Below are 14,067 nucleotides of genomic sequence, written 5' to 3' on the forward strand. Positions count from 1 at the left end.
CCCAGGCTGGAGTGCAGTGGCATGATCTCGGCTCACTGCAAGCTCCGTCTCCCGGGTTCACACCATTCTCCTGCCTCAGCCTCCTGAGTAGCTGGGATTACAGGTGCCCGCCACTGCGCCCGGCTAATTTTTTGTATTTTTAGTAGAGACGGGGTTTCACTGTGGTCTCGATCTCCTGACCTCGTGATCCACCCGCCTTGGCCTCCCAAGAGTGCTGGGATTACAGGCGTGAGCCACCGCGCCTGGCCTTTCTTCCATTCTTCAGTTGTCTGTTTGTTGATAGTTGCTTTTGCTTTTGCTGTGCAGAAGCTCTTTAGTTTAATGAGGTCCCACTTAACAATTTTTGTTTGTGTTGCTTTTGAGGACTTAGTCAAGAATTCTTTACCAAGGCTGATATCCAGAATAGTATTTCTCCTGGGGTTTCTTCTACGATTTTTATGGTTTGAAGTCTTACATTTAAATCTTTAACCCATCTTGAGTTAATTTTTTTTATATGGTGAAAGGTAGGGGTCCAGTTTCATTCTCTTGCATAAGGCTAGCCAGTTATCCCAGCGCCACTTAAATGAAATTTCAGCTGAGATTTGAAAGATACACATACAGGAACCAGGGCAGAATTGAGTTCTGGGCTGCAGGCTCTGGATTCAGTTCATTCATTTGTTCAATGTCTCTCTATCATTCATTCTCCAAGCATTTAGAGAGGCCTACTTTGTCCCAGGCTTGTCCTGGGTGTACTAGAGAGACCAAAGTGGAAAAGACCCTCCCCTCAGCTCTGGAGGAAGAAAACATTTCAGGGTGGGGTGAGGTCCTGCCCTCCTGCAGGTGGGGTAATCCTGCCAGGGTGACCTTGGTCAGCCATAAACTTGGGGAATGAGTGGGTGACAGGCTGGGGAGGGGCTGCCAGCAAGGAGGAAGGAGCTGGAGAGTGTGGAGGTGGGAGTTGGGGGAGAAAGGGCAGACCCCCTTCAATTTTCTGTCTTTTCTGTGGTGTGAAAGGCCCTGGCTCCCTGCTGGCTCTGAGCTCTGACTCCAGGCAGGCCGGGGAGAGAACAGTGGATGGGCCAAGACAGGTGGCCCTGTCATGTGATGTGTGCCCAGGGACTACTCAGCCCTCACTTTTAGAACGGTTTCCGGAAGTGATGGGAGGGATTGGGCAGGGCAGCTAAATATAGTCCTGGGGCCATGGCTCAGTCTGGGAGGGTCTTCCGCTGAGCACTGTGTGCCCATCACGCGTGGTGTCCACTGCCAGCTGCCCCTGTGAGTCCCTGTCCTTGCTTGGAGCCTGCTGCTTGTCTCAGATCCTTGGACCCAGCCCTGACCCCAGTCCAGCTAAGCTCAACCCTGACCGGTCCTCCTTCGAGTCTCTTTCAGCCTAAGATCTCCAACCAGACCTGTGAGTCCCGTGGGCTGGAGAGAGGGGGAGGGGAGGTCTGGGTATCTTGGTAAAGTGAGGGAGGGGAGTCTCGGAGTGGGGGCTCTGGAGAATTTGGGTCCGGGACTAAGGTCAGAGGCTGAGGCCTGGGGCTAAGGCGAGGGCAAGGACAGTGGGCTAGAATCTGGGCTTGTGTTCAGGAGCTGGGGTTGACTGTTAGGGCATATTTTTGGGGTTGGAGCTGAGAATTGCAGTGGAGGCTGCTTTTGGGCCTGAGACCGAGTTCCTCTTTCCCCTTGGCCGTCAGAGTCCCATCCAGTGTAGGATGTGAGGTCTTTACAGGCTGGGCTTCTCCCTGCGGGGCGGCGGGCCCGGCCTGGGCTAGGGCTGGGCCGGGAGCGCGGCGCCGCGGGGTCCCCCTAACCTACTCCTCCTCCACCCAGGCCCGCCATGTCGGCTGCGCCCGGCCTCCTGCACCAGGAGTTGTCCTGCCCGCTGTGCCTGCAGCTGTTCGACGCGCCCGTGACAGCCGAGTGCGGCCACAGTTTCTGCCGCGCCTGCCTAGGCCGCGTGGCCGGGGAGCCGGCGGCGGATGGCACCGTTCTCTGCCCCTGCTGCCAGGCCCCCACGCGGCCGCAGGCACTCAGCACCAACCTGCAGCTGGCGCGCCTGGTGGAGGGGCTGGCCCAGGTGCCGCAGGGCCACTGCGAGGAGCACCTGGACCCGCTGAGCATCTACTGCGAGCAGGACCGCGCGCTGGTGTGCGGAGTGTGCGCCTCACTCGGCTCGCACCGCGGTCATCGCCTCCTGCCTGCCGCCGAGGCCCACGCACGCCTCAAGGTGCGGGATCCGCGCGCATCGTGGTCGGAGGGGCTGTTCGGTGGCACGGGGCCGATGGGGAGGTCGCTGCAGTGATTTGGCTTCTGAGTCTCTAGAGCGGCTCACGAGCTCCTGGAGTTGCGGGGGGCGGGGGCGGGGGCGGGGCGAAGCAGCCAGGAAAGAGGGTCTGAGGAGCTTAAGGCGGGGCTGGCAGAGGAAAGCCGCGCAGGGATGGAGCCTGGCGATAAGGGCGCTGAGCAAACCTAGGTTTCCCGGCCTTAGTCCCTAGAGGAAACTGGAGATGGGCGGGCGGAGCCCCAGGGCGGGTCTGATGGGCCGGGCGGAGCCAGGCGGAGCAGGGACTGACCAGCCCCTGCGGCCCACGCTCGCATTCCTGCACCCGGTGGGCCTTTCGGGCTGGCTCCCTGCTCGGCGCTGGCCCACTTTGGACTGGAGGCGCGGCGTTCGGGACCGAGCCAGGCGGCCGGGGCAGGGTTGTCCCCTTGTGCTCAGCGGAGGCCCACGCACCACTGAAGCTGAGGAACTTGGGCTGGCCTGACGGTCCCCAGGCGGGGCCTCACCAGAAGGGAGACTGGAAGGACTAGGCAGCCGGGATCTGCACTTATGTGTGCGGGCCCAGGGTGGCACCGAGAGCCCCGTCCAGGATGTTTTTCTGGGTGGAGCTGGAAGTCCCGAAAGCCTTGGGAGCCCACACGCAGTTGTGCGCGTCCCGAAGTACCCAGCAGAGACACCCAGACAGAGGCAAATAGAGACGAACGCACACTGGCTGGTGCGTGTCATCCGTGTGGCAAAAGCACACACGTATAGCTACCGGCGGGCACGTGTGCGCGCAGCCCCAGTAAAGTCTGCCATGAATATTTATTGGGCAGTGGAAGAATAAATGACAGGTGCAGGGGCTGGAGGAGGCGGGGTCTGGAGGCACGGAGGCGTCCTTGGTCCCCGAGGTGGAGACACTGCTGTTGTCTTACGCGACTGGTGCGCGCGTGGGGCAGGTTCACAGGCGTTGCATTACTCCTTTTGCCTTGACCCGCCTCCTAGAAGGGGTAGACCACCGTCCTTTCGTTGGTATTCGAGGCCCCCAGACTTCCCAGGGACCCAGCCTCTCAGTCCTGCCTGGCCCAGTTCAGCCCAGTCCTAGCTGGTGGTCTCCTAGCTCAGGGCAGGAGCCTCCTCCCGGGACCCCTCCCATCCCAGCACACCTGTGCTTAAGACCCCAACCTCAGGGCAACCCGCTCGGATCCCCTTCCATGCTGTGGAAGCTTTGTTCTTTTGCTCTTTGCAATAAATCTTGCTGCCGCTAAAAAAAAAAAAAAAAAAAAAAAAAAAAAAGACCCCAACCTCGCCCAACCTTGCCCGTCTTTATCTGCGAAGAAAGCACAGAACCCATGAAACGGAACAGGGCCCAGGCAGCCCAGGAGCCTGGAAGGGGGCAGTGGGGCGAGATGCAGCCCACCGGGGTTCGCGGCAGCCCAGCCCTTCGCCGCCGGGAGGGGCTGGCCGGAGGTCTGAGGGAGGACCCCAGGAGGGACCCTGAAGGAGGGGAACAGGAAGGCTCTGGGCGGGACCTGACGCCTGGGTCCTTGGCGAGGAAGCGGGGTTGGGTCCCGAGATCACGTACCAGCTCAGAGTGGCCCTCACGCGGCCCGCTGCAGCCGTGCGGCCTCCTCCAGCATGCGCATGTCGCGCAGCACGGCCACGACGAGCTCAGCTGCGTAGTCCTCGTAGTAGGAGGCGACCAGCTTGTCGGTGAGGTCCACGATATCTAGCTGCCCGAGCGCGCCCCGCGGGATGCGCTCAAAGCCCTCGCGCAGCGGCACCGTCCCCAGCTTCATCTTGAACTTCTTGAGCTCCTCCGGTGTCAGGTTCTCCAGCACCTTCAGGATGGCCTCGCGCTTCGTTCCCATGGCTCAGCCCTGCGCCTCTGAGCCTCCGAGGGCCTGGAGCCATCAGGTCCTACCTTTCCTGCAGCAGGTGGAGCTGCCGCCCCCGGGGATGTCCCGGGAAGGAGACTGATCTGGCAGCTCCTATTCAACCCTGTGGCTCCTGCTGGGAGGGGACTCTGCAAACACCGCCTAGAGGGTCCCCCAGTTTCCCCTGGGAGAGTGGGGGCGCCAAATTGTTGAGGTGGGGATTGCTGTTCCCAATCTGCAGAGGAGGAAACAGGTTGCAAGTCATTGAGGCAGGAATGGAACTGATTCCATGGTCAGGCACCTCCCAGCAAAGAAGTGGCTTTGTAGCCTGGCATGGTTGCTCATGCTTGTAGTGCCAGCTACTCGGGAGGCTGAAGCAAAAGGATTGCTTGAGCCTAGGAGTTCGAGTTGTGATTCTGCCACTGCACTCCAGCCTAGGCAATCCTGTCTCCAAAAAAAAAAAAAAAAAAAAAAAAAAAAAAGGCTTTGGCAGGAGTATTGGGAGCTCTCCTATATTCGCATATTTGCATTTGAGGTCTTGGGTAAGATCTAGACCACAGAATGGTTGGTCTGTGCAGGGGACATTTTTTTTTTTTTGAAATGCAGTCTTGCTCTGTCGCCCAGGCTACAGTGCAGGCACATTCTTGGCTCACTGCAACCTCCGCCTCCCTGGTTCAAGTGATTCTCCTGCCTCAGCCTCCCGAGTAGCTGGGATTACAGGCACTTGCCACAGCGCCCGGGTAATTTTTGTATTTTTAGTAGAAATGGGGTTTCACTATCTTGGTCTGGCTGGCCTTGAACTCCTGACCTCGTGATCCACCCGCCCTGGCCTCCCAAAGTGCTGGGATTACAGGTGTGAGCCACCACGCCCGGCCAGCAGGGGACATTTTAATTAAATTTCCTGCCCCCTACTCCAAGCCCATGTGTGTACAGGCAGGCTGACTTGGTGGTCAGGCTGACAGGCTGACTGAGGCTGATGTTCTGCTTTTAAGTAAGAGAGGAAGCCCAGGAGTAGGGGTAGGTTGCCTTTCTTCTTTCATATATCCTTCATGTACCCCCTGAGGTCTGTTGTGTGCCAAGCTCTGTGCCTGCCTGTCTGGTGGGAGAGACCAAACCACACTGATGTTTGTCATCCTCGCAAAGACCTGTGCTATGGGGCTGACTGCTGAGCAGAGGCGATCAGGGAAGGCAAGGCCAGGGAGGGGTCAACAAAACAGACAAGGGGCTGGGGGTGTGGCGGTTCATGCCTGTAATCCCAGCATGCTGGGAGGCTGAGGTGGGAGGATTGCTTGAGGCCAGGAGTTGGAGACCAGTCTGGGCAATATAGTGAGATTGTCTCTACAAAAATATTTTTAAAAATCATGGCCAGGCGTGGTGGCTCATGTCTAATCCCAGCACTTTGGGAGGCCGACGTGGGTGGATCACCTGAGGTCAGAAGTTTGAGACCAGCCTGGCCAACATGGTGAAACCCTGTCTCTACTAAAAATACCAAAATTAGCCAGGCGTGGTGGTGCACCAAAATTAGTCCCAGCTACTTGGGAGGCTGAGGCAGGAGAATCGCTTGAACCCAGGAGGTGGAGGTTGCAGTGAGCTGAGATTGTGCCACTGCACTGCAGCCTGGGTGACAGAGCGAGACTCCAACTCAAAAAAAAAAAAATTAGAAAATTTGCTGGGCATGGTGGTGTGTGACTATAGTTCCAGCTACTTGGGAGACTGAAGTGAGAGGGTCAATTAAGCCTGGGAAGTTGAGGCTGTAGTTAACTGTGATCATGCCACTGCTCCAGCCAGGGCAACAGTGTGAGACCCTGTCTCAAAACAAAACACCAAAATAAATAAATAAAAAACCGCACCAAAATAGACAAGGGGCAGGGGAAGCATTCGGACCTCAGGAGTAGCACTGGCTGGGGCTGGGAGGCATGTAAGTGGGTTTGGGGATGGGAAGATGGCTGGAGGAGGAGCTGGCATTGAGGTTGAGCCACAGAGGGCAGGTTTAGGATGGGAGGTGTGGGTTTCGGGTGGGTGGCATCCCCATCACTTCTCCATGCCTCGACCCCCAGACACAGCTGCCACAGCAGAAACTGCAGCTGCAGGAGGCATGCATGCGCAAGGAGAAGAGTGTGGCTGTGCTGGAGCATCAGCTGGTGGAGGTGGAGGTGAGGACTTCACAGGGCCATGTCTGAGGGCTGGGGGCCAGGCTAGGGGTCTCCAGCCAAGAGCCTTTATCCCTTCAATCACTGCCCCATCCCTGCAGGAGACAGTGCGTCAGTTCCGGGGGGCCGTGGGGGAGCAGCTGGGCAAGATGCGGGTGTTCCTGGCTGCACTGGAGGGCTCCTTGGACCGCGAGGCAGAGCGTGTACGGGGTGAGGCAGGGGTCGCCTTGCGCCGGGAGCTGGGGAGCCTGAACTCTTACCTGGAGCAGCTGCGGCAGATGGAGAAGGTGCTGGAGGAGGTGGCGGACAAGCCGCAGACTGAGTTCCTCATGGTGAGCACTGGGTGACCTCCCCTCCCTGCCTCAGCCCCCTGCTCAGGGCCCAGAGACCTCATCCCATTGTCAGATAGGCCCAGAGAGGGGCAGGGATAAGCCAGCAGCACACAGCCGGGAGGGGCAGGCCTCAGGACTGCTATATGGTTGTTTAGGTTGAGCACTGCATAAGGACATTGTATTAAGTGAGCACTATTCATATCATAGACATTGTAGGTTTATATATTTATTAGGACACTCTTATTTTTATTTTTATTTTTGAGATGGAGTCTCGCCCTGTCGCCCAGGCTGGAGTGCAGTGGCAGGATCTTGGCTCACTGCAAGCTCCGCCTCCTGGGTTCATGCTATTCTCCTGCCTCAGCCTCCCCAGTAGCTGGGACTACAGGCACCCGCCACCACGCCTGGCTAATTTTTTCTATTTTTCAGTAGAGACAGGGTTTCACCGTGTTAGCCAGGATGGTCTTGATCTCCTGACCTTGTGATCCACCTGCCTTAGCCTCCCAAAGTGCTGGGATTACAGGCGTGAGCCACCGCGCCTGGTCTTTTTTTTAAAGTCAGGGTCTCACTCTGTCACCCAGGCTGGAGTGCAGTGGCATGATCATAGCTCACTGCAGCCTTGTAGGCTCAAGCAATCCTCCAATCTCAGCCTCCCATAGCTGGGACTACAGGCGCTTACCTGGCTAGTTTTTGTATTTTTAGTAGAGATGGGGGTCTCATTATGTTGCCCAGACTGGTCTCAAATGCCTGGGCTCAAACAATCTGCCTGCCTTGGCCTCCCAAAGTGCTGGGATTACAGGCATGAGTCACCGCACCCGGCCTATTAGGACAGTTTTCTAACAGGTGGAATCAGAGTTTCTTGGAGGCGAAGATACCTCTTTGTAATCCACATAAAAGTGAAGGGGTAGGGGTGGCCTTGAGTTCTAGGTCTCTTTTGCGTTTTTTTTTTTTTTTTTTTTTTTTTTGAGACAGGGCTTTGCTCTGTTGCCCAGGCTGGAGTGCAGTGGCATGACCTCGGCTCACTGAAACCTCCTTCTCCCGGGTTCAAATGATTTTCGTGGCTCAGCCTCCCGAGTAGCTGGGATTACAGGTGCCTGCCACCATGCCCAGCTAATTTTTTTGTATTTTTAGTAGAGATGGGGTTTCACCATGTTGGCCAGGCTGGTCTCGAACTCCTGGCCTCAAGCAATCCACACACCTTGGCCTCCCAAAGTGTTGAGATTACAGGCATGAGCCACCTCGTCTGGCCTCTTTTAGCTTTTCTGATTCTTTCTGACGTTGCACTCAGCATTCCTAGTTGTCTACCCCATCCTCAAAAGTTTCCAGTGTCCCCACCATCGGCTTCACCACCATTCTCTTTTTCTCTCTCTCCAGAAATACTGCCTGGTGACCAGCAGGTGAGAGCAACCTGGCCCTGTCCCTTTGCCCGACTTGTCCCAGTCTTCTAGGGACACCAGCCAGCTCACTCTCCACTCACTATTGTGCCTGCACACCCGCAATTCAGTCTGCTGCCCCACCCCTGCCTGAACACAAGGTTGTAGACAGAAATGATCTGGAAGGATCCTTTCACTCAGGGACCTCCTAGATTGGTGCCGTGAGACACATGTGGGTGGGGACACAGGCGTCACTGTGTGCTCAGTGTGGCCGTTGAGGGAAAGAGGTGGCCAGGGATGGAGTGAATGTTTGAGTTGGGCCCTGGAGGGATGAACAGGAGCTGGCTAGGCAAAGCGTTGGGAGAAGAAGGGCATTGTGAGGAGAAAGGCATTGCGGGGAGAAGGGCATTGCTGAGAGAAGAAGGGCGTTGCTGGGAGAAGGACATTGCTGGGAAAAGAAGGGCATTGCTGGGAGAAGGGCATTATGGGGAGAAGGGCATTGGGAGAAGGGCATTGCTGGGAGAAGGGCATTGCTGGGAGAAGGGCATTGCTGGGAGAAGGGCATTGCTGGGAGAAGAAGGGCATTGCTAGGAGAAGGGCATTGCTGGGAGAAGAAGGGCATTGTGGGGAGAAGGGCATTGCGGGGAGAAAGGCATTGCTGGGAGAAGAAGCGCACTGTGGGGAGAAGGGCATTGCGGGGAGAAAGGCATTGCTGGGAGAGGGGACAGCCAGCGAGAGGGCTGGCGAGTGGGAGGGAAGAGGAAGCTGGGGTAGTAAGTGTGTGCACACTGGCGAAGCTGAGAGGCTTGGACCTTATCCCAACAGAAGGATTAAAAGAAAATGTAGTTGGGCCGGGTGCAGTGGCTCACACCTGTCATCCAAGCACTTTGGGAGGCTGAGGCGGGCAGATCACCTGAGGTCAGCAGTTTGAGACCAGCCTGGCCAACATGGCAAAACCTCACCTCTACTAAAAACACAAAAATTAGCCAGGCATGGTGGCAGGCGCCTATAATCCCAGCTACTTGGGTGGCTGAGGCAGGAGAATTGCTTGAACTGGGGAGGCAGAGGCTGCAGTGAGCCAAGATCATGCCACTACACCCCAGCCTGGGTGATAGAGCCAGACTCAATCTCAAAAAAAAAAAAAAAAAAAAAGACCAAAACCAAATAAACAGTGGTAAAATAATACATGTAACATAAAATTGACAATTTTGAGCTTCTTTTTTTTTTTTTTTTTTTTTTTAGACAGGATTTTGCTATGTTGCCCAGACTGGACTCAAATTTCTGAGCTCCAGTGAACCTCCTGAGTCAGCCTCCCTGAGCAGCTGGGACTACACTCTACCTCGCTCATTTTAAGCATTTTTAAGTGTGCATTTAAATTCAGTGGTGCTAAGTACATTCACATTGTACAACCATCACCAGTGTTTATCTCCAGAATTTTCTCATCTTCCCAAACCAAAACTCCAAAGGAAGAGTTTTAAGCAGGGGTGCGATGTGGGGAGATCCTGGAATCCCCCCAGCCCTTGTCCTCCCCCCTCACACATGCCTCCCCTTCCCCTCCCCACCCCCAGGCTGCAGAAGATCCTGGCAGAGTCTCCCCCACCCGCCCGTCTGGACATCCAGCTGCCAATTATCTCAGATGACTTCAAATTCCAGGTGTGGAGGAAGATGTTCCGGGCTCTGATGCCAGGTACCGGGAGGGACTGGCTCAGGTTTGTGTGTGACCAGGCAGTTGATGGGAGGCCCTAGCCACCCTGGAGAGGCCTCCCAGTCCCAACTGGGGAGGCCACTGAAGGAGGTACCCATTGCCCCTTTGCCTCTGGACTGCCGCTACAGTCCTCTAACCTGTGTTGGGAGGAGGGCCTTTGAGAGCATGGGGTTTGCAGTGGGTGACTGACATGAAAATGCTGCTGCTGTTGGCGGCACGGGATGCTGGGGCCTAGGTCTGAGCCACTGACTTGCTGTGTGATCCTTGGTCAGTCTCTGCCCCTCTCTGGACGGTGGAGATGATAAATCCTGCCAATTGGGGACTGAGGCTCTGCAGAGCTCCTGGAACCCTGGGGACTGGCCTGGGTCAGAGAGTGACTCTGGCGGCCTGTGGCTGGGGAGGCCCAAGGGCTCAGTTCCTCCCCCCAAGAGCTGGATGATGCAGGTTACAGAGCTCTGGGACATACACATTGCTGGGGCAGCCCTTCCTGCCTCAGCGCAGGTGGGAATGCAGACAGCCTCATTTTATTCAAGATAAAACTAAGGCTCAGAGACTGGGTCTAGGCTGATGTGAAGATCAGGCTCCTTGACCTTGGGCCTTGGGCCTTGTCTGGGCCTCAGATGGTGAGTCCCATGCCTTGTATCAATTTAGTCCTGTTGGCCAGGCTCGGTGGCTCACGCTTGTAATCCCAGAACTTTGGGAGGCCAAGGTGGGAGGATCACTTGAGCCCAGGAGTTGGAGACCAGCCTGGGCAACATAGTGAGAACACCTGTCTCTACAAAAACTTAAAAAAATTAGCCAGGTGTGGTGGCACGTGGCTGTAGTCCCAGCTACTTGGGAGATGGGAGATGGGAGGATTGCTTGAGCCTGGGAGTTGGAAGTTGCAGTGAGCCAAGGTTGCACCTGTGCTCCAGCCTGGGCGACAGAGTGAGACCCTGCCTCAAAAAAACAAAAAACAAAAACAAAAAACAACAACAATAACAACAACAAAAACAAAAAGAAAATGCAGGCCTGCCTGCAACCCTGGAGGGAAGCAATCATGGCCTCATCTCACAGCTGGGCAAACTGAAGTTGAGCCAGGTGTGATCTTGTGGCCCAAGCCCAGTGAGCAGAGATGCCAAGAGGATTAGGGGAGACAAAGCTGGCCTGCAATTGGTTGGGAGAAGACCCCAGCGAGGCAGAAACCTAGGGTTTTCTGACCGTGTTCTCTCTGGCAGCGCTGGAGGAGCTGACCTTTGACCCGAGCTCTGCGCACCCGAGCCTGGTGGTGTCTTCCTCTGGCCGCCGCGTGGAGTGCTCGGAGCAGAAGGCGCCGCCGGCCGGGGAGGACCCGCGCCAGTTCGACAAGGCGGTGGCGGTGGTGGCGCACCAGCAGCTCTCCGAGGGCGAGCACTACTGGGAGGTGGATGTTGGCGACAAGCCGCGCTGGGCGCTGGGCGTGATCGCGGCCGAGGCCCCCCGGCGCGGGCGCCTGCACGCGGTGCCCTCGCAGGGCCTGTGGCTGCTGGGGCTGCGCGAGGGCAAGATCCTGGAGGCGCACGTGGAGGCCAAGGAGCCGCGCGCTCTGCGCAGCCCCGAGAGGCGGCCCACGCGCATTGGCCTTTACCTGAGCTTCGGCGACGGCGTCCTCTCCTTCTACGATGCCAGCGACGCCGACGCGCTTGTGCCGCTTTTTGCCTTCCACGAGCGCCTGCCCAGGCCCGTGTACCCCTTCTTCGACGTGTGCTGGCACGACAAGGGCAAGAATGCCCAGCCGCTGCTGCTCGTGGGTCCCGAAGGCGCCGAGGCCTGAGCCGCCGGACGGGTAGTGGAGGGGCGCGGGGGCCTGGGTTGAAGCTTAGGTCTCCTTGGTCGGGTCTGACGGGAGAAGGGTGGGGAGCGGGTTGCCAGGGCCCAGGGGGCTGGGAACTGGGGGATCTCCCAGAATACTGACAAGCGTGGGGTAGGACTGGCTTGGTGGCTCATGCCTGTAATCCCAGCACTTTGGGAGACGGAGGCGGGTGGATCACCTGAGGTCAGGAGTTCAAGACCAGCCTGGCCAACATGGTGAAATGAAACTCCTCTCTACTAAAAATACAAAAATTAGCTGGGCGCGGTGGCATACGCCTGTAATCCCAGCTACTTGGGAGGCTGAGGCAGGATAATTGCTTGAACCCAGGAGGTGGAGGTTGCAGTGAGCAGACATTGCGGCACTGCACTCTAGCCTGGGTGACAAGAGTGAGACTCTGTCTCAAAAAAAAAAAAAAAAGTGTGGGGGTTGGCATGGCCTGGGGACTGCTGGTGAGGGGTTGGAGTGACGCTGGGGACAAGACCCAGTGGGGTAGGGAGATCTGGAGTCAGGTCAGTGGGGAAATCAGAATTTGGGAACCAGGAGGCCTGAGAATTCCAGGAAGAAACTAAGGTTGAGCGAGGGAGGGACAGGGCCAGGTTGGGGGATTGATGGGAGGAGCTTGAGAACCTGTAGAGTAAGGGGCTCCTTCTGCCTCACACTCCCCTCCTCCTTAGGCCTTGGGTCCCCCGCTCCAGATTCACCTTACCCAAAGGCCTTCCCCTTAGTTCTCCACCTTAGGCATGCATTAAAATCACCTTTTTAAAGCCCTTAGCCATGACTTGTTAAAGCATAGGGTGCTAAGTTTCTGATTTAGTAGGTTGGACAGGTCAAAAATGCTCATTTCTTTTTTTTTTTTTTTTGAGACAGAGTCTTGCTCTGTCACCCAAGGCTAGAGTGCAGTGGCGCCATCTTGGCTCACTGCAACCTCTGCCTCCAGGGTTCAAGCAATTCTCATGCCTCAGCCTCCCAAGTAGCTGGGACTACAGACGCCTGCCACCACACCTGGCTACTTATTTTTATTTTTAGTAGGGGTTTCACTATGTTGGCCAAGCTGGTCTCGAACTCCTGACCTCAAGTGATTCACCCGCCTTGGCCTCCCATAGTGCTGGGATTACAGACATGAGCCACTGCACCTGGCTGAAAATGCTCATTTTTTTTTTTTTTATTTTTAATTTAGTTTTTGTAGAAATGGTGTCTCGTTACGTTGCCCAGGCTGATCTTGAACTCTTGACCTCAGGTGATCCTCCTGCCTTGGCCTTCCAAGTGCTGGGATTACAGGTGTGAGCTACCACGCCCTGCCAAAAATGTGCATTTCTAGCAGGTTCCCAGGTGATGCTGCTGGCCACAGGGGCTGACGCTGCGGGAAGCCCTGACCTAGTGCACAACCCATTGGGCTCTTCACTGTCAGTGTAGAGGCATAGGTCCAAAATATGTTTCCCCAGTCAAAAACATGTAAGGTTTGCACCAGGAGTGGAAGGAAACAAACAAACATAAACCAAAGCAAAGACACTTAAGGGCTGGGTACTCATGCCTGTAAACCCAACACTTTGGGAGTTTGAGGCAGGAGGCTCATTTGAGGCCAGGAGTTTGAGACCAGCCTGGGGAACATAGCGAGACCCTGTTGCAACAAAAACCAGAAAAACAACAAAAAGAAGACATTGGAAAATGGCCAGAGCTGATTCTAGGTGAATAAACAACCCTCGACTTAACTTGCTTTGCCTCTGGGATATGTTTATCGAGCGTCTTGAACGTTGAGGAAGCCAGCCAAGAGAAAGAGCCTGATGCCAAGGTCACACTGCTGCTCATGGGGAAGAGAAGGCCCCCAACTAGATGTCCCAGAACTGGCCGCTCCCCACTTACTTGCTGGTTCACACCTTCTTTGGTTTTAGCGCACAGGGCATTTCTTGGGCTCTGGAGTAACCACTGAGGCCAGAGTGAGAGTCCCTCTTCCCTGGAGGGAGAGGCCTTTGGGGATCCAGACAGGCTTCTCTCCTGAGGGAAGACGCTGGCCTGGGGTCACTCATTTTCACGGGGAGGGTGTGCTGGCGGGATGGGTGGAAGGGCCTGGGGCCCCGGCAGCCCATTGCGGAGGTTTTCTCGGGAGATGGTGGGTATGGGACTAAGGGTGAAAGGGAAGTTGTGAGTTGGGTAAGAAAGGCCTGAGGATCTGGCAGGGGAAGGCGGCACACCTGGGTGTGTCTCCCAGAGGAAGGCCTGTGGAGCCCTGGCTTCAGGAGACAGAAGAGAGGATTAACAGTAGAAGCTCTTTCATGTTAGAAAATAAAACAATATAGTTAAGGGATATTTGGTTGTAAATCCAACACCATTAATAAAACTGTTATATTCTGACTCCTTCCTCATTAAATCCGCATGAAAAGACACGTGACCTACTGCAAGGCCTCCTAATTGCCCTCCAGCCTTTAATCCTGACTTGGTAATGTTTCCAAACATGCAAATGTGGTCACGGGACTCAGTTGCTCAAAACTTTCAACAACTCCCTCTTGCCTACAGGATAAAGCCCCCAGTCTTTGGCTTAGCATTTGAGCTGTTCTGCCATGTT

The 14,067-nt window shown here is 55.9% G+C and overlaps 2 protein-coding genes across 2 annotated transcripts; one reads left to right on the plus strand and one right to left on the minus strand.

The window, feature by feature from the left end:
• Positions 1-1,124: 1,124 nt before the first annotated feature.
• On the plus strand, positions 1,125-13,856 carry TRIM72 (tripartite motif containing 72). Its single transcript, XM_001157628.7, has 7 exons — positions 1,125-1,390; positions 1,813-2,209; positions 6,177-6,272; positions 6,371-6,601; positions 7,973-7,995; positions 9,540-9,658; positions 10,894-13,856. Exons 2-7 carry the CDS (start codon positions 1,820-1,822, stop codon positions 11,466-11,468), a joined length of 1,434 nt encoding a protein of 477 aa, XP_001157628.2. The 5' UTR covers positions 1,125-1,390; positions 1,813-1,819; the 3' UTR covers positions 11,469-13,856.
• Positions 3,049-4,220, minus strand: PYDC1 (pyrin domain containing 1). The gene is made up of 2 exons (XM_001158748.5): positions 3,828-4,220; positions 3,049-3,243 (listed from the first exon to the last, which is right to left on the minus strand). The coding sequence occupies exon 1, from the start codon at positions 4,111-4,113 to the stop codon at positions 3,844-3,846; it is 270 nt and encodes an 89-aa protein (XP_001158748.1). The 5' UTR covers positions 4,114-4,220; the 3' UTR covers positions 3,049-3,243; positions 3,828-3,843.
• Positions 13,857-14,067: the final 211 nt, after the last annotated feature.

Source organism: Pan troglodytes, chromosome 18 (assembly GCF_028858775.2).
Source record: "Pan troglodytes isolate AG18354 chromosome 18, NHGRI_mPanTro3-v2.0_pri, whole genome shotgun sequence".
Classification (NCBI taxonomy): domain Eukaryota; kingdom Metazoa; phylum Chordata; class Mammalia; order Primates; family Hominidae; genus Pan; species Pan troglodytes.